Source organism: Manacus candei, unplaced genomic scaffold (assembly GCF_025592945.1).
Source record: "Manacus candei isolate 608988 ecotype Guabito, Panama unplaced genomic scaffold, ASM2559294v1 h1tg000023l, whole genome shotgun sequence".
NCBI lineage: Eukaryota > Metazoa > Chordata > Aves > Passeriformes > Pipridae > Manacus > Manacus candei.
The window spans coordinates 23,529,925-23,552,673 of NW_026138071.1; the positions used below are offsets into that span (position 1 = coordinate 23,529,925).

Here is a 22,749-nt window from a genome sequence, read left to right on the forward strand (position 1 = left end):
TCTAGAATGAGCTGTGGAATGTTGCATTGCTATGTATCCATTCATGCTTAGCTTTGTTCCTTGTTTCTTTCCTTTCCCTTTTCCCTCAGATCTATCAAGTCCAGAAGGTAGGGCTTGCTCGCTTTCATTCTTGTTTGCATGTGTTCCTGTGTTGTGAGTCGTGCTAGAATTTCAGAATCATTTAGGTTGGAAAAGACCTTCAAGATCATTGAGTCCAACCTAGAAAATCCTCTAAAGCATGGGAGATGCACAGCAGGCTGTAAATTTCCATACAATTCCTTCCCTCCCTTAATCTAGTATGGATAATAAAGGGGAGTGGGGGGAAGATGACCCTTGGAAAATGTCTGGTCAGGCACTTAATATGATTTTTTTTCTACAGCCTGTTTGGCCAAAGAATAATCAATAAGCAGAAGAGTGACTTGGCAAAGCAGGGTCATAGGACGGTATGGTGGCTCTGTGTGTCACCAAGAACCACACAGACATTTGTGTGCCAAAGGCCAAGAGTATCCCTGGAAGTATTTCAGGCTGGGCAAGCATTTAACAGGTGCCAGCAGGAAGAATGACTTTCAGATGACTTTGTTTGCAGAAAGTCACTGAAGGAAATCAGCGATGCTGTGTTTGAATTCATAATCTTTTGGTAAATAAACCTTGTGACCTTCCTTCCAATGGCACCTAAGTCTTATAGGTGCTTTTACATTATTTAATCCTCTCTCACCTCAGTTTAAAGTCGTGATCTCTTCCTTCCTCCCAGTTTCCTTTTCATGATGGTGACTGAGATGATGATGATAATAGTAGCTCTGAGATCACTTGCTATGTAGCAACAGAGATTTTGGAGTTTGTGTTATGATGTTTGGCTGTTCTACACTTCCAGCATGTGAACTGTGTGGTACCTAGAAACAGAAATAGCTCCAAAGAGGATTTGCAGGGAGGGAGAAAGCACATATTTCTTCAAGCCTGCCATTTTCTCCTTTATTGAATATTTCCTTTTTGTTTCCTGAGATATTTTGATTGCTTGCTGAGTGATGAATGTGTCCTAAAACCACGGCGTGTTTGGTTTTGTTCTGGCACTCCAGCTGCCCTAACTGCATGTTTCAAAGCTTGACCTAGCAGTGCATGTGCTTCTCGAAAGTGCTGTTCTCCTCTTTGAGGGCTTATGTATATGAAGAGAGCTGCTCAAATCATGTGCTCTGGTATTTAACCCTGACTCCCATCGACTGAGCAACAAATCTATCTTACTCTTGGTTTTATTTCTGGAGTTGACTGCGTAGTGAGTGACTCAACGTCTGCCCATGGATCAACAGGCTCGTTATTAATCTCCTTTATGGGAACTAATTTAACCTTCTGGTGCAAACGCAGCCCCGTGGGAGCCCAGGAGGTTGTTTACTGGTGGTGTCCTGACATGGATGAGAAGATAAATGGGTTATCCTCCCAACATCCCGTAGTGAGTTTGCAAGTCTGGCAGTTTTCGCTGTCACTTAGTGAGCAAATCGCATCTGGAATTCTCTCTCAATGGTATTAACGTCATTAATTATTTAATTGTAATATCGCTTTTCAGGGTAGAAGGGAACTTGAGTCCGGCAAGGGCCTCTGACTGAAACCTAAGTGAATGGCTAAGCACCATTTCTTCCTTTAACCCATTCGAATCAGGCCCCTGGGGACAGAACAGAAGAGTCAGTGCAGAGAAAGAAACAGGAAAGGGCTGAGGGGTCAAAATACTTGAGACTTCAAAAGCTGCCAGTTCAGTCCCATATGACATGTGCTGTTTAAAAGATAATAAATTAAAAATAGTCTCAAGGCAGTTGCATTCATTAAGATTTTTCTTTAGGGGATATTAAGCATGTGGCTGTGTAATTTGAAATGGAGGAGGAAAAGCCTGTAAGTGGAACTTAAATTGTGACACAGCAAGTCTTATGAGGGGTGTTTCCTTATCTGCCTTCTGCAATGCTGAATTCAGAAGCCAGTGTCAGAAAATGAGAACAGAAGGCAGGAAGAAGGAGCAGCAGACCTTTCAGAAATTACTAGTGTGTTTATGGATCCTTTCTGTGTGTGAGAAAGGATTCTCCATTTTAATAGTCTTTTTTTTAATTGGTGTCTCTTAATGGCTGAAAAGCCTCTAATAAGGCTTTACCTCACCTGCTTTACTGCAAACCATATAATCTGTAGGTTCTCATCATGTACACAGCCCTGACCAGCTGGAGCTCATAGAATTTTCAGGGGTCATTTTCAGGCTGTGATGTACATAAAAGTTAATTTTATAACGCTCTGTTGTATGGGTTTTGCTTTTGCCTGGAAGTAACAAGTCTGAGCCCTTGTGAGAAGTGTGCAATGCTTGAAGAAGCTATTCCTATTGTGCCCTCTGATTTCCTGTAGTTCAAGGGGGAAGTTTCACTTGTGTGTAATTTGGCTAGGCATTGTGTAGGGAATGGGATATTCTTGAACACACAATGAGATGCTTTGCAGGTAAAGCAGAGGGGAATACTTCCCTGTTCCCATAGGGAAGTGGTTAGAGAGGTTATTGAACTGTTGTCTCTTTTCCTTGTTCCGGAGAGGTGTTGACATACTACTTAACTCTGCCATGCAGTGAATTAATTTTCTGTTTTCAAATTACTGGCCTAAAAACTTATTTTCTAACATTTTTCCTAATAACTGGGATTGTTCTGAGCTCCTGCCTTTTCCCAGTTTGACCTCAAAATTGGCAGCATTTAAAGGTAGGTCATTGAACAGTTCAGACTATCCAGGATGCATAATTGAGCACCTCACTACCTATTTTGCTCTCTCCAGAACTGTTAAGAATAAAGTAAAATGAAGAATACTTTAACATGAAAATAATTTTGTTGTTTGAAGAGAAAGAACTCTGAACTGGAAGTAAACTGATAAAGTGTTGAACTGTAGTCCAGTTGCTGTTTGTTCTAGTTTATTAATAACTAGTGAATGAGGTTTTTAAGGGTGAAAGCAAAATTACGTTAATACCATTGAGTGAGTGGTAAAACCAGAGTGCAGAACACATTTCTGATTTTCTTTTATCATTTCCTAAGGTTTCAACTGTTGATACTCCTCCCTCCTCAAGCCAGTAGGAAAGCTCTAAAATACATATTATGCTTCCTTAAGCAGGATTTCCATTTGACTGTTGCTGTGCTTTAGGCCAGTGATTTTTCTTCACACAGGAACCTTATGGTCACCATTAAAAAGGCAAACTTCCTGAGACCAGAGTTGACATGCTTGTTTGGGGAGGAAGAAAAGTCCCATTAAACCTGTGTATCTTTGAACAGTTTGCTGCCTGGTGGAAATTCAAATTCATTGGGAACTTCCCGATGTCGTGCAAAGAAATTACAAGCTGGGAAGCGGTTCAGACAAGACAGTCTATTAAGAAAATTCATGGCATTTGGAACTGAAAGGCAGGGAGCTTTCCAGCCTTGCCTGCATTGGTGGAGCTTGTCCTCTTCTATCCTTGCTGGCGCTCCCACCGCTGTCAGATGGCTGAAGTGTAGGCAAAAAGCCTCGTGCTCTGAATGGAGCTCTGGGCAGCTCTGAATACAGCGAATCAGAGTGCACAGAGATGTGTTTGTATTCAACCTGTCTGCTCAGTTTGACAAATCTGTATGGGAAACATGATTTGACAGCATTTTTCATCCTGGAAGTGTCCTGCATTCACCTCCCTTGTAATGACTCTTGACTTAAATGGGTCAGGAATTCAAGACTCATTACACTCCTTGCTCCTGTCCCCCAGCACTGGGATTTCTGCACTGCTGAGAGAGAAGAAGCTGTCAAGTATCCCAGCTGTACCCCAAAAACCCCTTTGCTCTTACCAGGCAGCTTTTCCTGGGCATGTGCTGTGGAGGGTTCCGGTGCCACTCGACACAGCTCTTCCTGGCATGTTTGTGTGTGTGTGGCTTGGCCAAGACCTGGCAATGCATGTCTAAATGTTCTGTGTCTGCTTTTCTCATCTAAATTCTGTTTTTTTCCCTTTTCTGTCTGTAGAAATATTATGGTCTGGATACTAAGTGGGGAGACATCGAGCAATGGATGGTAGGACTTGATCAACGTAGCTCAACAACTTTTATGTGTTGAAGTTTTGTGTAGTTCACAGAGTTTGAAATCCCACAAAGCAGGTATTTTCTTGTGTTGGAGATGTGAATTCCACTCGTACCACAAGCATTCCTGCAGTCTTGCATTTCCACCTGAAAGGTGGCTTTTAATCAGCTTAAAACTGGCAAGGGCTGGGTTAGAACCATCTTTTTTAACAGACCTCTGTCTCCACTCTATTGCTTGAAGGTTAGGTTAGAATAAAGGCCTTTTAAAACCCCTTGAGATACAAGGAATATCCATACTCATTTTACTTCTTGTGGGTTTCGTTACCATTTGAGTCTTCTTAAATCTGCCTTCACAGGTAAATTGTGGGCATGCTTTATCTGTGCTACCTCAGTTACCTTGGCACTTAGTGGCCCAGGGGCATCCTTCAGAGGAATTATTACTGTTACGGTGGCAACGTTTGCTTTTTCTGATAATACAGTGTCCTGGATTTTATGATTTGCCAAACCCAGTGAAGTTGATACCAGCTACAGACTTGGCCACTAGCAACATCTGAGTGTTTTAACACCTGTAATATAAGATAAAGAAGTTACTAACAGGCTGGAAGTCATTGGCTTCAAATGTCTTTCAACCCTAAGTTTATGAAATCACTTTCCAGTGATGCCAGATGAAAACTCTAGTGCATGGTCTTGCCCTACAAGCACACTGGAAAAGGCAAAACCAAACAACTGGTTTCCACTGTGGAAGATAACCTCACAAACTCCTCAAAACTCTTGACCCTCGATAATAAATCAGTGTAAATACTTGTTTGCAGGGACCACCTATCCGCCAAGGTGCTCCAGTCTCACAAATAAGTCTCCTCAAATCCTTGCTGGATGAGCTTAGCTCCACCTTACTGGCAATTCCCTTGCTTGAAAGTCCGTTCAACCTGTGAGAACTGTTGACTATAATGGTGAAAGGGGTTTTTTCCCTGTTTTCTATTGCTGTTTCTAAATTCCATGGAAAATCAATTTGTTAAAACCAGTATATTGAGATGTATTACATCTGACAGTATTTGCAGTGTCACAGAGGCTGTAAGCAGAGCACAGCTGCTTTCAGTCTGGAAGAAGGGGCCAGGCTGTACCCCTCCAGGATACTCAATAGGGAGAGACCATGGCCCTGCCACGTTATTTCAAATGGAAGATTTCTGAGGTTTATTTTGAAGGACTGGGAAACTTAATTACACAAACCCTGTAAGTATTACCGGTGCCACATGCGAAGAGATGCACTTGAAACATTTTTGAGATAGAAATAAGGCATCATTGCTTGAAGTTTTCTGCACAAATAATAACTGTGTAGCAGAGTAAAACGGAGGGGAAGAAAGTTGGGGTCACAAAGGAGGGAGAGAGGGATTTTCTAGTTTGACAGGGTGTCACCTTCCATTTATTTGGTTTAACCTCGCTGACTCCCAAGCATGGCTGGAGTTCACTGTGTGTTTCTGGAACGCTGTGTTGGTGTGTCTGTCCTCTCAACACTTCCCTCTGTTTTCTCTCTGCTGCCTTGGTAGGAAGACAGTGAGCGTTATTCCCGTAGAGCCCGAAGATATGCCTCGGTTAGTATCTACTTTTGCTTTTTCTGTTTAGCTAGACATTTCAAATTAAGAAAAGACACGAGTATAAGGAACTTCCTTCTTAAAAAAAAAACTCTAAACCAAAAAAAGCTCCCCCCACCCCAGGCAAGTGAAAACCCCAAAGCCACTTCCTGACTTCTCTGCTCTCTCCCCAGACACTTCAGGGAGTTTTTGCAAATGTTCGAGAAAAAAGGAGGGGGGAGGTGGGGAAATAACCTGCTTGGAGTGTTTAACATTCATTTATTCAGACCAAGGGCCAAGAGCTTAGAGCAAGGAACACCCAAGCAAGCTGTAGTAAAATGCTTGACAGTGTTTCTTGGGCAGAGTGTGATTTAATTTACTTTCTGCTCATAGTTTTAATGCAGTTCTTTTTAAAATACATTTATTTTGTACGTCTTTTCCTGCCTTCTGTCCCATCAAAGCCATCAACATTTACCTCACTACCCGTTACCTGTGTTCTTTTCATTGTTTTTTTTTGTCTTTATACTTTTCTCTCGATAGGCTTCGGATGAAGATGAGCGCATGTCAGTGGGTAGCCGTGGAAGCCTGAGGGTCGGTAAATTGTACAATTTCTGTGTGTGTGTGTATGGATGTCACCGTCTCCCTGCACCCCAGACTGGTTGTAGTACTCTCATAGTATCGTCCTTCCAAGGTCTTGATGTGTTCTGTGTTGGTTTTTTTCGAGTGACACGTGGATCAATAATTCTTTCAGCTGGGGGAACTGTCAGATGTGTGTGCAGTGTGCAGGAGCAGGAATTCCTGTGCAGGAACCTTTGTGGTAAATGCTGTTTGCTGTTGCAGGAAGTACTTAGCCAAGACACTCGTATAGGCAGCTATTTCTTGTATGCACCTTGTAAGCTCCCCTGTTTCATTACTGATACTGAAAAGGAAGTGCTAGCTTACTGCAGGATCAGTGTTTATTAGCTCAGGAAACCAGAAGAAAATAATCAGTGGAAATAAGTCTTAAGCACTTTGGAATTGCAGGTGAATACCCGTAGAATCATGGAATATCCTGAGTTGGAAGGGACCCACAAGGATCATCCAAGTCCAGCTCCTGGCCCTGCACAGGACACCCCAACAATCCTACCATGTGCCTCAGAGTGTTGTCTAAACGCTCCTTGAGCTCTGTCAGCCTTGGGGCCGTGACCACTGCCCTGGGGAGCCTGTTCAGTGCCCCACCACCCTCTGGGGGAAGAACCTTTTCCTGATATCCAGCCTAAACCTCCCCTGAGACAGCTCCATGACATTTCCTAGGGTCCTGTCACTGGCTACTCTCCTTAAAAATGCTTTAGAGATACTTGAAATTCATTTGCAGGCTTAAGTTTTCTGCAGGGAGAAAAGTAAAGCACAGAGTACTCATCTCTAGGAAAAGTTCAAATGGTTTTTTTCCTCAAAATATCCAGAAAGTGTTTTCCCAGATAATACATGTGTATATAAGCCTTTAGTCTGGTCTAGTGTAGAGTTTAGAGGACTCATTTAAAAATAAACAAATAAATAAATAAATAAAAATTGCTACTGCAGAGCCGGTTCGGTGATCCCAAATATTGTTCACAATAGCTCAAGGTACACTTAAAAATACTTAGTGTTGCCTTGTTCCCTTTTTATTGAAATCCTTATTGCTACTTTTGAAATGCTGTTAAAATCTTTGTTCTTGAAGATTGGAAACTTATTTGAGTGCTTTTCAAAGCTAGAAGATGCCTCAAAGCTCCAAAGATTCAGTTAAGAAAAGCTTCTCTTCACAGCTGAACAGGAAAAGAAATGTTTATTTTACTTAGAGTTAAATGTCAACATGTTCATGAAAGTGTTTTTTTTTAGAGGGGAAAAAAATCTCTAGTTCAGTTGAAATATCAGTTTTTTCTGTTTAGAAGGTGTTGACAACACAAATGGGTTGTTTAACCATTACTGTAAGTGTGTCCCTTAGTGTGGCACAATGCAAGCGCGCTGGCTCTGTGCTTATAGCACATCTTCATCTGAAACACCTTTTGTTCATGGAAATCCACCACTGATTTCTTTTGAGGTGTTTTTGTAACACAATCCTGTGGTTTTTAGATAAGTAAATGGCAGAAGCCTTGCATTCTGCCTCCCCACCATGCGTTGGAGAAGCTTTTCCAACCATTTTTCCTAGAGCAGCCAGCCTCTGGGCTGCTCACATGCCTTCAGGCTGTGATAACCACTGCTGGTCTGGTGAACAGCAGTCTCCAGCTGGTCCACTGGATGGTCCCTAAATTCTTCATACTTCTGCAAAGAATGTGTTTCTCTGACAGAAGGATCTGGTTGAAACTTTCCACTCTGGTATTTCTTGTGATGTTGCACAGACTCCCTCCTGTCCTCGTAGAGCAGAGTTCAGTGGGTGTTCTTAGACACAGGAAAAGTTTTGACAGAGCTTCCTTCCCTCCTGCAAGTGTCACTGGGATTATAGAAGCATGTAAATGTTTGCTAGTCTGAACCAAAACTTACCCTTCTACATCCTCCAGTTGTTTTATTCATAATTAATCAGTAGAACATAGAATTATAGAACAGTTTGTATTTGAGGGACCTTAAAGCTTGCCCTGTTCCACCCCCTGCCATGGGCAGGGACACCTTCCACTAGCCCAGGTTGCTCCAAGCCCCATCTAACCTGGCCTTGAACACTTCCAAGGATGGGGCAGCCACAGCTTCTCTGGGCAACCTGTGCCAGGGCCTCACCACCCTCACAGGGAAGAATTTCTTCCCAATCTAAACCTACTCTCTTCCAGTTTGAATCCATTCTCCCTTGTCCTGTCACTCCATGCTCTTATAAACAGTCTCTCTGTTTATAAGATCACTTTCCTGGTGTGGGCTTACAGTAGATGTTTTTAATAGTTTGACCCCATCTCTGGCTAATCTGTGAAGGTTTGGCTCTTGCTATGCCTGTCTTCAAAACAACAAAGTAATATTAGAGTTCAGTTTGGCTTTGGAGCTATTTTAACTTGAAGACAAAAACCAAAAACTATTGCCTTGTGTCCACAAGGGTTTATAAAATGAGTCTGAGAATTCTGAATGAGGCTATGTTTTTTTGATATTTGAAGGCTCTCCTTCCATTGTTGCAGGATGTCATTGTCATTGTTTTGTAGGACTTGCATTTTTGGAAAATTGATCTTGCATTTTGTCACTCAGACTCCTTGCACTACTGTGAGGGTCTGATGGTGCTAGAGGTTGCTTTTTGAACCCGTGCTACTCTTCTGTACAGGAAGTTTTCACTGAAATGAGCCAATATTGGACATTCATTTCTCCCTAAAACTTTACCACCCTACTAATCTGTGCGGGTTTTACTCTGGGGTTTTTTCCTGGAATGTTTTTTTAAGTGGATGTCTGGATTGCAGACACCAGAGATCTGCTGAGGTAGCTTTTGGGGAGCTGGCCTGGATGCTTCTGGCAGAGCAGCCAGTGCTACGTCCTGCAAAACCACTGGAGATGTTGATCAGACCAGGCCAGCAAATTGAAGCTCCACAGCTGTGACTGTGCTGTAAACAGTGACCTGAGATGCCAATAGAATGCTGGCTTGGGTATGTGTGTGTCTCATCAGCTGCCACCAAGGGGCTTCTGCAACAGCTTTTCTGTTGCTCATCCTGAACCCATCAACAGAATCTGTTTCAGGAGTTCTGCAAGCTCAATTCTTTATCGTGCAGATTTTTCTAGGAAAACTCAGTAACATCACCCTGTGTTTGTTGAGCATCTCTTCAGTCTCTTTTCTATTTCAGTTGTCCTAGTTCTCCCACTTCTCAGATGGCTGTCTCTAAAATCCAAGACCATCAGCATGAAATACTGTTGTGGTAGTAATCACTTGTGATGTAACCTGTGCATTTTCCATGTTTTGTTTACTGCCACGTTCCTCCTTGTGCCTTTGTGCAAGAATTCCTGCATTATCAAAGTTCTTTAGTCGGGATTTACATCTCTGTGCCTATTTTTGTGTCTGTGTGTTTGGTTTGGGGAATTCTTTTGATTGCCATAACTTGCTTGAGTGTTTTCCTTTGTATTCTGATTTTCCTTTCCTCTCATGCCTTTACAGTCTCATTTGGAATATGCCAGCACCTACCCAGTGGTGAGAATAGTCTGCAAGCTCTGCAGTGTGTGTGTTTAAAAACTAATAATGAAGAAGAAACTAACACAAGTTGTGATAACTTATCTGAGATAAGGATCTGGAAGGATCCTGAGACAGTTTGTGGTGTGTGATGTGAAGATGCCACTTCCCTCTCCTACTGCTCTGATGCAGTTCAGACAAAGAGCGACAAGTGATTAGAGGGTCTGATCCAGGTCTAGCTCAGTAGTTACCATAGGACAGAGCAGAATGGCCTTTATTTCCCCTCACAGACTGTCTCTGTTACAGTCTGTCCATCGTTTGGCCCGATGCATCTGGATTTATTTCAGCATAGATCTGGAAAGGATCTTATAAACTCGTTCTGAATAGATCTAGCAGAGGTGATGGGACAAACACACTGCCTACCAAAGCCGCAGCTTGTGTCGAGCTGTTACCTTCACTTTGGGGAACAAAATCAAACTAGTAATAATACAAGGAGAACAAGTATTTGCTCCTGTGAACGCTGAGGTAAAGCTGACTCTTGGAAGAACAGAAAGGGACAGTGAGGACTGGGACTTTAATCTCAGTTTAAAATATTTCCTGATGCCTCGTGGCAGTGCTGTGTTGAAATAGAGGTGCTCAGTGTCCGCAGTTTTATAGATTCTCTAGGTTTTTCACTCTCCTTCATTCCCGGCACGATTTTCAATTAGGAATGCAATGTATCTATTTGTCCATGACCTACATACAGCAATAGTTCAAACACATTTGGATTTTGCATGGATGTATTGATGTAGTAAGTATGGACAGCTGGTAGCTCTTTTAATTGACTTAACCCAGCAAGCGTGAATGGTTTTAACTGTGACTACTAAATTTAACAGCGCTGTCATCACTTTTAACAATATTCTCTAATAACTGGGCATTTGACTCCGAGATTTGATTTTTTTTCCTGTGTGCTCACTGAGCTGTGTTGTGTAGAGCTGGAGGAGAACTGGACTGATGTTTCTGCATGTGGACGTGCATGCCTGGCTGCGGATGGGTGTGCATAAACTCATTGATCTTCTCATCCTGCATTCTTAATCTCACTGCAGGCTGGATTAGAGAATGAGAGGACCAAAAAGAAGAACTACTCCAAAGCAGTATGTATCTTGACTAACTGCCTCAGAGAGGTTTTTTTACATACAAACCCACTGTGATAGACAAAGAGTATGTTCGAGAGCTCACCAGCCCAGTGTCAAGGATATGGTGTAACTATCAGGATTTGTTGGGTCTGCACAAATAGTGACCATCAGTTCATGTGCATAATATGGAATAATCCAAACCCTTATGTCAGTGTTGTACATAAAGGACACGTGGCAAAACTCAAAACCTAACTTGAGCTACCTAAGTTGAACTTTATTATTACACAGCAATATTGAGAGCCTATAATAGAATCACAGAATGGTTTGGGTTGGAAGGGGCATTACAGATCATTTTGTTTCACTTGCCTGCCATGGGCAGGGACACCTTCCACTAGACCAAGTTGCTCCAAGCCCCATCCAACCTGGCCATGAACAGTTCCAGGGATGGGGCAGCCACAGCTTCTCTGGGCAACCTGTGCCAGGGCCTCACCACCCTCACAGGGAAGAGTTTCTTCCATATATCTAGCCTAAATTTCCCCTTTTTCAGTCTGAACCCATTATTCCTTATCCTGTCACTACAGTTCCCAGATGTATGGGTGCCTTACTAGCACCTGTACAAATAGGGCATTACTTAGAGCACCACAAAAGCGGGTCTGGAGGGAGGATAAAGGATAATGTGCTTTCACACAGTGAAGATTTTATGGGGAGCAATTCTAGGGCAGAAAAGGGTACACAAGAGAGGGCAGAGTGGTGTATGGCTGTGAGGGAAGGCTCCTCATTACAGGAAGAGGTTGCCAGGCTGGGTTGGGGTTTTTCAGTACACTGGGAATGAGCAGAGACTTCTCTGAGGAGCAGAAGTTGGATGTGGGATTGAGAAAGCCTGAAGGAGCAGCGTGAACCACAGTCTGAGGTAAAAAACATTACAAGTAGAAATGGATATAATGGCAATAAGGTGGTTTTCTGTGTCTGTGAAAAACAGAGAGGAATGAGTCAATGGCACGTGAAGGGAGAACAAGTAAATCTGAGTACTTTTGGCCTCCCTAGTATGCAATTTTATTTGTTAAGGTTTTCATGAGGGTTAGGGTTGTATGTTTAGTGTGTTAACATAGCAGAGAACAAAGGTCAACAAGGTCTGATAAAACTGACCCTGCTCTTCCAGAGCTGTCTGGAGCATTTGTCTTCAAAAATATGCACTGGAGACGTTTCTGGAGAGGATGGGTCATAGCAGCAAGGGAAATGACCTGAGCTATGGGGTTTCAGTCTGAAATCTGAAAGACACCAGGGCAAATGAAACAACTTCCTTTAGAAGGGCCTGAACTATAAAGTGATAAAAAATTAACCTGGATTTGTAGAAAATTAATTATGTCAAATCAACTTAACTTCCCTAAGCAGGGTAATTATTTAAGGGCATAAAGGAGAAGCATGAGATGTTGCTATAGCTTGACTATAAGACTCTTGGCATGTCTGTACATGACATTAAGTGAAACCTTGGGCCAGATCTAGTCCTTGTCAAAGGAATGTACTGTTGTAAAAGGAATGAAAAATAACTGTTAGAAAATGAGACAGCTGGAAAGGATCTCAACTGGTCTGTTCCCATCTAAGAGCATATCTGTTTTTTTTTAAAGGGGAAAAGCAGTTCTGCAGGAGTCTCTATTGCCTGGCTGTCAAAGTGCAGGGAGTGAAGGCAGTTTCATATGAGGTTAGGCTGAAAATATTGATGATGAATAGGAGACAACTTGTCAAAAGTAAATAACAGTGCTAATAAATGAGGAATACCACACCTGGGAAAAAAGAAGTTACTATTACAAAGTAATAGGACAGTCCAGATAGTGATCTGAGGTTTCATTTAGTCAGTATTACGCAGCTGAAAAAAGCAAACTTAATTCCTCAGTGTAGTAATAAAAGGAGTGGTGGAAGTAATAGTTCTGCACGGTGCTGTTGAGGCTGAGCTGGAGTATTGCCTTCAGTTGCTGAAGATCCATTTTAACCATTCTTCAGGGAAGTGTTAGAGAAATTCAAGGAACCTTAAAAAAGAAAAGCTAGTAAAAACTGGAAAGGAGCCAAGCTGTGTGAGAAGGCTTTAGAAGTACTTCAAACCAGTTTCTTCTTGAAAAAAGAAACTTGGATGTTTGCCCTCCATTTGGGGTGATAATACTGCATTTCAATGGAGAATCTAAGCGTTTCTTTTCCCAGAAGTGTGTTCCCAGCTTGGCTCTAAACTGATTTCCAAGTTAATTTGTTTAATTTTTCATGGAAGCCGCTGTATAGTAGATGATAAATATTTTGCTTGGAAATTGAATCAGATTGGTTTTAATGGATTTTCATTTCAGGAATGTATTAAAACTTGGACTTCAGAACTTCATTTGAATAGAAATGCTAATTAAATTTCCACTAAAACCCCCACCTCAAACACACAGAGTGCTTCCTCATTTTCAGTGTTAAACCAGGGCTGATCATTGTGAGGGGATGCCAGAACAGTGAATTGCTGGAGAAACCTGAGCTTTTAATGGCATTGATTGAGGTCACTTTTGGGTCTGTACTCTCTTCTTCAACATTGCATTTCCAGACTAAAAACTGAGTTGTGGTGATCGTTTTGTTTTATTCCTGGAGTTGCTGCCATAGGGATTTGAAGCATCTCACCCTGCTTGAGCTTGTTTTTGCCTCCTCCGAGGGAAAACAGCTCGATGACAACAAGGCTGGCCATGAGGAGGACAGCTGAGCCAACCCAAATCTCTTATTAGCCTTTGGACTGCCATGCAAAATACTGGGATGTGGCAGATGGCCATTGCCTGGGTTTAATTTTGATGCTCAAAATTAAAAAGAAGAGCTAAAAAGAAGAGAATTCATACATCACTGCATGCTTACTAGGCTGAATTTCTCAAATATAAATTTAGAATGAAGTCTTTTGCTGCAATTTCCTGCATTTTAACTGCTTAGCTGCCTGAGGTATAAGTAACTATAGTGATATATATCTTTGATTGTAGTCTCTAATCCCCTTTTTGTCCTGTGTTCCCCTCACAGAGTGTTTGAAGAGATGGGGGCTATAGAGCAGTGATGATGGGGGAGGCAAAAAAAAAAAAAAAGAGTCAAAAAAAGCAGGCAGGAGTATCCTTGACATTTTTGGCTGGTATACAGGTACTGACACAAATGTTCGTGTCCTCATGTTTGAAATCATGACCCCATCCTGCACTTCTCCTGTTCCTGGTGTATCTTTGAAAAGTTCTGTCTCTGCCTTTGCTGTTTGTAAGTGATGACATTTGCTTAAAAATTCCCTTTTGGGTCTGCGTCAATTTTTGTCTCTCCTTTTTTTTCTTTCCTTTTTTCCTTTCCTTCCATTACAGACCAATGGTTATGAGGAAGACGTGTATGGATCATCTCAGAGTAGAAAATCTAGCAGGGTTAGTAGATGATTTATATTGCTATAAAATTATATTGGTCTATTTAATGGGATTAAAGCTAATCAGCAAATTCTTTCCTGTGGCAAAGCAGGCTTTTCCTGTGTTGCATGTTGTGGGTTTGGAGTTTGTCAGACACGGAGGTGCAGCACTAAGCTGGATGGGAAATAAATAACAAAAAATCAGGCCATGAGTGGGAAGGGAAGTCTCTGAATTTGGTACAAGTAGAACTTGGAAGGCAGAACTGCTTAACTGGTAAGCAAAATTGGGTAAAAGTTAAAATTGTGACAAGAAATAGATTGGCAGCACCTGGCATGGAGGATTTCCACACGCTGGACAACAGAATGATTGTTATTCAACTTTGTCAAACATGCTCTTGTCAAAAAAAAAGCTTAATTATTAACTCCATTGTGCGTATGCGGGTCACAATGTTCCCTTCTGTTCCAGCACAAGTGTTGTGTGTCAATTATAGCAGCTCATCGTCCTCCTTTGTTAAATATTGGGGTTTGTGCAAATGATTTAAAGGGACTGCCTGAAGCAGAGCCTGGGGGGCAGGGAGGGAAACTGTTCGGGTTCTTTTACTTGCCTTTATTTTAAGCTCAGAGCCTGGTGATCTTTGTGCTATCGGGTAGTTGTAAAGAAATTTAGTGGTATGCAGACTAAAGCTCTGTTTCTGGGGGGAGAATAAACTCCTTTTCAGACTCCATTTAGCCAAGTGTTTGAGCAATATATGCTAAACATGAGATAGAGTTCAGGAGGTTACTTTGTAAGCATGAAGTTAAGCAGATGCTTGGATAAACAGTGGAACGGGACCTTATATTTCATGTCCATTTTAAATTGTTGCTGCCATCTAGTTTTATGCATTTAGCTTGTGTGTGTTGATAAGAGACAATGAAATACTGTTGCTTAAACTGTTAACAAAACAGCATGTCCTGTTGTTGGCACTCTTGCTGGACAGTTTGACGAGTTCAAGGAGCTTTATTATGCAGTACTTGTGACAAATGATGTTCTTATTCTTTACTGACATACTCCAGTGCTCCAAGGACTGCAGGGAGAGCAAAAGACCTGCAGGATTGTCGTCCAGGGAAAAGGAGTTGTTTGGCTTCCATTCAAGTAATTTAAAATCATCATGATATTAGGGTTTGCAGTAAGTAGGGAGGTTTAGTCTGTGTAGAGCTTCATTACAACAACATTATTAGTTCCTGGCAGTTTTCATTACTAAAGGTAATTCGGATTAATCATTACTTAGGAGGCAGAGGAAGGTTCGAGGGTAACTCAGAATAGCTGAAACCCAGTTGATGCCAGTCTGGCTGGGATTCACCTCTCTCCAAGAAGCCCAAATCTAACCACAAAGATGTCAAAGTGACAGTGAAAAACAAGAGGAAAATTCTTCAAGTTGCCAGGGAAGGGACAATCTGCTGGTAATAGCTGTTCCCAAAATAGGTGCCCAGTTCTAAGTTACAGAACAGACTGATCTCCATGTGAACACTGCATTTGTAGTGCCACAGGTTGATTCCTTAAATGTGATTAATGCCATGAGTTTAGGTAGTCCACATGCAGATTGCAGGCTCTTTATGTGAAAATGAAAGTAATTTCTTAAAGCTTAGTTTAGTTCAGGTTTCTTTTCAGTGAAAGTCTTATTTTACAAACATTGATTGAAAGGTTTTCATCTGTGGGTTGGTTGTTTTTGTGTTGTTTCTTTCTGAGGCTGGACAATGATTTGCCTTCAGTCTGTGCCTGTGGGTATTGTGTCTCATCCACACATGTGTTTGCTTGCAGTGACAGAAGTCCGGTGCAAACAAGTTATTTTAATTTGCCATGGATCTCCCTCCTTTGTGAGTGGCCTTAACACCTACATGGATCGTAGTGATGAGGCAAAGATGAGTTAGGGCTTGTAAGAAGTTGGCTACTGAAAGCAGAGTATCTCGGTTGCCTAGACCCCCTAAAAATTACGGGAGAAGTGCAATGTCAGAGAGCAGCTGGAAAAGGAGGGCTCTGGAGAGTAGCAAAGGAGGTGAAGGTGTGAGATCTTCCAGAACAACCGTTCCCACCAGCCTGCACACACCCGTGGGAAAATAAGAAATATAAACAGTGCCTGGGAGGCTTTGAAAATACCTTTGCAACTTCTTGCAGGAGGCTGAGTGAGCACCCGAGTCATTTCGGGTGGGTGGGGATGTGAGGAGGCAGCATTTCCTCCCTGTCCCTTGGTGCTGCAGCGTGTGCTTACCCCTGAGCACCCCTTCCTGGTGAGCTTTATTCCCCACCACTTGGCTCCAGGTGCAGCTGGCCCTGGTACAGCACAGAAACTTCCTTAGCACATCTCAGATGTGCTTTTAGGCTGCTCTTTTTCCTGAAAATAAGGAAAATGCAAAGTATACTTCCTAGTATGCCTGTATTCTCCTGATTCCTGTGGCTCTGTAAAATGCATAATGTCTTATATGTGCATTTCCAACCTGCATTTGAAAGACCTGGACTTGCAAATTTAATATTCCTGCATATTAAAAGCAACTGTTTATAACAGCTTAAGTTTTTCACAAAGTCTTGTTGTGTGTTCTATTTAGACACGTAACATATCCACAGGGGCTTCTCCTAAAGCTTTTGGGAAGCCAAAATACTGAGTTGCATTCTGTTATAAATACCCTACTGCTGTCAGCCTCCCTGGCAAGCCCCACGTGCTTGTGTTGAGGTGTTTGCACAGTGTAAGTTCTCACAGATAACACCTGGCAGTGGATGAGCTGACCTGGCATCCTACACTCCATACAGGTGCTGGGGAATGCATGCAGATGTTGTATATCATACCGGACAAACAAGGATTTCAGAGGGTCAGGGTGATTTTTTTAAGTCCACTGGAGTTGTAAGTCAGTCACTAGTAGTAATTCAAGTGTTTAACTTGGAGTTGAATTAAGATCTCCCTAATTTTGGGGAGACTGAGTAGGTGGACCAAAGTCCTGGGTTGGCTGGATGCAAGGTAGGAAGCTGCATAAAAGAAGGGGTTTAATTTAAATAAGGTGTTTGATTTAGACAGTCTCACTTCCTACAGAAGAGTTTCCACTTCACTCAGCCTTGCTGTATCTGACAGTGGGCTACCCACATTTCCTGCTGGGCACACCCAACAGTTTAGGTCCCTGGCTTTGCTTTCTATCTCCCAGCATCTCACCTTCTCCTGCATCCCTTGTGGGTGTAGCTTATAGGGCATAAGCTCCTCAGGAACTCGGAAGGAAGCTGACCAACTCTCTGACCAGTGCATTTTTCCAGTGCCTGAGAGGGCACACAGTTCTCACACACCCTCACAGCTTTAATGCAGTTCTCTCTTATTTTGGAACCCGTGACCAATTTGACTCCTTGCAGTTTGTAATCACTTGATTTACTTTTTGCTTCCCATTTAAAGGAATTGAGAACTCAGCTTCATGTTACGAAGCCAAGTTCTCAAGGACTTTTTGTTTGTTGTTAACACAGGCTTCGTACTACTCTGATCTGGGTCTGCACAACAGCGGCTACGCTTCCACATCTCAGCTTCCTTCTCAAAATGGAAATTGGGTCTGTTGCCCTCTGGCTTCACCTGGCCTGGACTTGTCCTGACTTCATTTGGATAATACAACCTCTTGTACTTAGGAATCAATTTGGACCAATTGTCAAGAGACTCTGTAGCTATTTTAAGTAAAACTTAAAAAAAAAAAAAACCAAACCAAAACCAAACCAGACCTTTTAAGATTGGAATGAGTAATGGAAAGCTGCTTTAAAAGGAACGCAATCAGTTTTCCTTTGCTGCTCCTCCCTTTCTTACATTTACTTTGGCTGATATTGGCTTCAGTTGGTCTGGAAAAATAAGGGAAATCTTAATTAACTCAAGTTCTCTATTTGAGGCAACTCCTCTGCTCATTATGTCAGTCTGGCGAGCTTAAGACAATCCAGTCTGCATGAAGTGAAATTGCAGGGAAGCAGTTCCCAGACTGCTAGAGGAGAATCACTGAGTCTGTAAAATCCCCAGGAGGTTGGATTGTCCCGTGTGTGGGCAGAGCTGGGCCAGCCCCGTGCCAGCAAGCAGTGCTTGAGCAGTGCTCCGGGCCCACAGCCTGTCCTGGCTGGGAGCAGCAGTCAGGAATATCACAGTGCAGTGATGGGACACTGCAGATGTGTGGGAGGGGGACTTGCAGCAGGACCTTGCCTGCAAGCCTTGGGCTGGGGACCACTGCTGGAGTTTCCCTTGCACCTAATTCTGCCAGATACAGTGTGTGCTCTGAGTTTAGCTGCTGCATCTCAGGAGTTGTGGTTACTAACAGCGGAACCACTTGTTTCATGCTCTGACTTAAGTATTTGTAATTTTTTCCTGAACTATTTGGATTTTCTCTGCATTTGTGGATAATAAAATACACAACAGTTGATCTTAAATCTGTGTGAAACACTTAAAATGTGTATCCTAACCCTTCTGTGTAGCTTTTTCTCTGATTTTGGTTGATGTGGGGAGAAACACCCTTTCTGGCTCCTGTACACAAATGTGTGTGAGACAATAACAACTTGACAACCTAAAATTGAATTACACTGTTTTGCTTTTGCATGCTGCCGTGTCCTCCCTTCCTGTAGGAAATGCATGTGTCTACTTGGTATTCTTAGTCTTTGGGAGCTGAGAGCTAATGCTTTTATGGTGCAGATGACTAATATTCTCTATACTGGGTTTCCTTCTGTTGTAGTGTAATGATCCTAATTTCTCCCCAAGATGGTTAATTCTGCTGTAGGCGCCTTTTTTTTTTTGTTTCAATTTTCTCTGCAAAAAAAAGTTTTGTGCTTGTCTTCCTCAGCCCTCCCTGCTGTACAGTGATGCCCTGCCAGCCAGAAGTTACAGGGTTTGTTGTACTAATGCTTTAAACACAAGTTCTGAAGCCACTCACCTCCAGCCATGCACATGTTGTCTCTTACCTGTCTGTGGTTCCTGCTGGGTCCATTTATCTCATTCTGTGATGTCCGATCCATCCGACTGCATGTGTGCAATGTCGTTTGTACAGGCCTGGATTTGCTGATCATTCCTTTAAATCCTGTTGGAACTGTGGGGTTGTGATGCTGTCACGGGTATCTGTCTGTCTGGAGACGGTTGTCTTAGTTTCCATGTATGAGCAGGAGCAGGACAGAGGCAACATCAATTCTTTCTGGTTGTTTAACAACTAAAAAAAAAATCTGTTTGCAAATTTTTTTAGACAAATAGCACCATTTTTATTTAAAATGAGCTTCTCAGAGCTTTTTCTCAAAGCTTAGTGTTTCTACTCCCGTTGTGTTTCCTGAGCCATGTATCTCTATGCTAAACTGGAGCCAATCTTAAAATACACGTTTTCTTCCTCTTTTATTAGTTTACTAAACTGGCTAGTGAGTTAAGCTCATCAGGTGTGAGTTTTTCCTCTTATTGCCAGCACCAGAAATAAAGGTTTAACAGACTGAAACAATTTAAGAATTGATGTAGCCGTTTTGTTGACAGGCAGTAAAACTGTTGCACTGAATTGAGTGTTGACTTTAACCCCCCGGGAGAAGGGTTAGAAGTGCACCATGCGTGATGGACTCGGGGTGTGTGTCAGACTCTGCACGTACCTCGTGGTGTTTCCCAGGTTAGACCTTCCCTTGCATGTTGCTTGTGGTTGCACACAGGAGGTGTCCCAGTCCTCTCACATCCTGCTCGTTCCCTCACGTCCCTGCACCGTGTGGGTTTGGAATTCTGTGAGTTTGGAATTCTGCAGCCTGAAAGGTGACCTGCCACTCCTGCGCTGACTCTGTGTTTTAATTGTAGGCGTCTGTGTACGAGGAGAGCGCTTACAGCGGGAGCCGTCGGTATAGTGCCCCTAGTTCTCGTGCTGTAAGATGTTTTCTGCATTTCCCTGCTGTGTGTCTCTGTCCTCCCTTTATCTGTATGTACCAGGACTCAGCCTTTTCTGGGCTGAGAAGCATTTAAGATGAACTGTGTGAGATCCAGAGCTTGCTGCTGCGGGTGTCATAAGTAGTAGCACTGTTTCCAGGAGATTCCATGAAATAAAAAGTGGGTGGTTTATCTGCAGAGAGGGGAATTTGGCCCTGCTTCGCACTTGGTTTGCAGATAAAACACCTTGGAAAGGTGGTACGTGAAGTCCTGTCCCTCGCTGAGACTTAATTCTTCTTTGGAAAACTGAGAAAAATGCAAGTCTAAAAAATAATTAACAAAAAAGTTCAAAATCAGTTCCACGTTAGCAATCCTATGCTAGCGTGAAGCAAAGGATTTTTGTGAACAAATGGCTTGCTTGGGTTTGTTTCTTGGATTTATATTCAAGTATATTTTATATTCATATACATGCCAACTCATGACAAGTCTTCCAAATTACATGTTCCTGAGAGCAGAGAACTCTGTCATTGATGGGGAGCAACAATATGGGGAATAACAGTATAAGTTGTTTCCTTTCAAAAAACAGAAACTGCAGGACTTGGTTTACAGATTAGAAGGCAGAAAATGCCTTCACCTCTTCTCAGAGGGCCTTTGTGTCGTGGTGGGCATTCGAGCCAGGTGGTGTAGGGCTGCTGCTGTTGTGCCCACCTGGGAAAAAAAATAAAAGCCAGTATTCTTTTGATTCTTAAGTCCTGCCCCGGGGGCCCATTGATTATAAAAAAGACCCCAACCAACCAAAAAGACCCCAGCAAACAAAAATCCACCATCTCAGACCATAAGAGTAAAAAGACTCAGGACAAAGCATTGATGTTAATTTAACCTTAAACATTACATTTTTATTAGCCTGGAGGAGGAAACTCTTTCCAGAATGCTTACTGAGCACCTGTTAGTCTTTAAAGGGCTGCGCCATCCTCTTGCAGTCCCATTGTTTCATTAGTTGTGCAGTGCATCTTCCTACTGATGTTAAGCTTCAAATTGCTTTTTGTTTCACAATTCTGCCTTGATTTCCTTTGCCTGCCTCGGAAAATTCATCGATACTGACCAGTTTGCAGTGTTGTGGCAGCAGCCTGCAGTTCAGTGAGTTTGCCACTGAGGCTGAGCTGGCTGTAGCCCTGTGTTTTTATGGGATGTTGTCTTATGTTTGGGTTTAGTCCCTCGGAGGTCCAGATGATGCACTGCTGCTCTGGGGAAAAATCATTTACAGCGGGCTCTCAGCCCAGGAATTGTTTACAAATCTTTCACCTGCTGTTAATGGCTTGAGCAGGGAACACTCAATAAAACTCTGGTGCTCATTCCTCTTCCTCCATCCCAATCCCACCCTGTGCCACAGGTCTTTGGAAGCCTGTGTGTAACCCAGCTTTTCCAGCTCCTGTTGAATGGTTGCCCGTAGTAATGAGAGAGTTGAAGTAGGAGGGATTTGCTTCCAAGGGAATGACCTTGTCACAATTGCCAGGTTATCTGTGGTTATTTTGATGTCTCTGAACCTTGCAGCACTTTTAACACGTAGAGGGAGTGCCATTGGGGTAGCTGTTCCCAAAGAATGTTTTTGGATGGTCAGGTGAATGCAGGGGGTGAGGCTGAACCCAGCCCTGTTTGGTCTCAGCCAGCTGAACAAGTGCACTTGCTTCCATACCCTGCCCTGCAATGCACAGAATAAATAGGCCCTGGAAGCATTAATGTTGGACTCATCAGTAATTAATACTTTTTCCCTGTCACGTGTTTCAAATTTATTCTAAACCTTTCTTAGGTTAAACATAAACCACTGGTGATGGCCAAGGCTTCTGTGCTCAAACTGCTTAATAAGAAAAGAGAATATAAATTTTTACTTCAGTACTTTATGTCTTTAATTTAGGAATTAGTGTGACTGACAGTAATTGTAAACAGTGTGCAACAAGAGTTCTATATTATGCATATTCTCACCTCTGAAATGAAGCTCAGGTGCACGAAGCCAATGTCACGTCATGTGAGACATAAAATGCCAGAATGGTTTGGGTTGGAAGGGACCTTAAAGATCATCTCGTTCCACCCCCTGCCATGGGCAGGGACACTTTCTACAAGACCAGGTTGCTCCAAGCCCTGTCCAGCCTGGCCTTGAACACTTCCAGGGGTGGGGCAGCCACAGCTTCTCTGTGCAGCCTGTGCCAGGGCTTCCCTCTGAGTGTATCCAAGGACATGGCTTGGCCACGTTCTGCCCTGCCTGAGGGCTTGCTAAGGGCTGTATACCTTGCACATAGTGCTTTGTGGTTGGTAACTAAGCTTGTGGTTGTATTCTAGCTGGGGTTATTTCCAGCTTACTCTCTTACCACTTATTAGTGCTGTAAGTTTAATTTCCAGTCAATGCTGTGCTGCTTTGTTAGTGTGACTAAACAGTGTGCTGAAACAGCTTGGTGAAGGCCTGGTTGTCTCTGCAGCTGAGAAGTCCAGAGATTCCTGTAGTGGTCAGGTAACATAATAAAAGAAACCTTAAGAAAAGACAGAGTATATGCATCTTAAAAGTATTATAATCCCTTAGGTTTCTCCATTTTTGTATCTGAGGAAAAGTCTTAATCACCTATAAAATAAACTCATTATTTCCAGAATAAGTTTTAGTTTTATTTCTCTGGCACTTTAAACTTTAATTTCCCTTCTCTACTTCCATTGCATCATAACCTCTGGAAATAAAACAG

The 22,749-nt window shown here is 42.6% G+C and overlaps 1 protein-coding gene across 18 annotated transcripts in view; it reads left to right on the top strand.

Annotated features, from left to right (window-relative positions):
* Nucleotides 1-22,749, top strand: part of LRRFIP1 (LRR binding FLII interacting protein 1) — a 112,638-nt gene that overhangs the window by 55,041 nt on the left and 34,848 nt on the right. For 9 of the 18 annotated variants that reach the window (XM_051786749.1, XM_051786754.1, XM_051786751.1 and 6 more), the window contains exons 3-11: nt 90-107; nt 3,979-4,026; nt 5,576-5,620; nt 6,140-6,190; nt 9,666-9,698; nt 10,763-10,810; nt 14,134-14,190; nt 17,644-17,724; nt 19,958-20,023. The exons of 7 other annotated variants lie outside the window; for them this stretch is intronic. In XM_051786749.1, the coding sequence (XP_051642709.1) occupies nt 90-107; nt 3,979-4,026; nt 5,576-5,620; nt 6,140-6,190; nt 9,666-9,698; nt 10,763-10,810; nt 14,134-14,190; nt 17,644-17,724; nt 19,958-20,023 (447 nt within the window). The remainder of the gene's footprint in view (nt 1-89; nt 108-3,978; nt 4,027-5,575; nt 5,621-6,139; nt 6,191-9,665; nt 9,699-10,762; nt 10,811-14,133; nt 14,191-17,643; nt 17,725-19,957; nt 20,024-22,749) is intronic. 2 more of the 18 variants (XM_051786753.1, XM_051786755.1) reach the window with 1 other exon arrangement.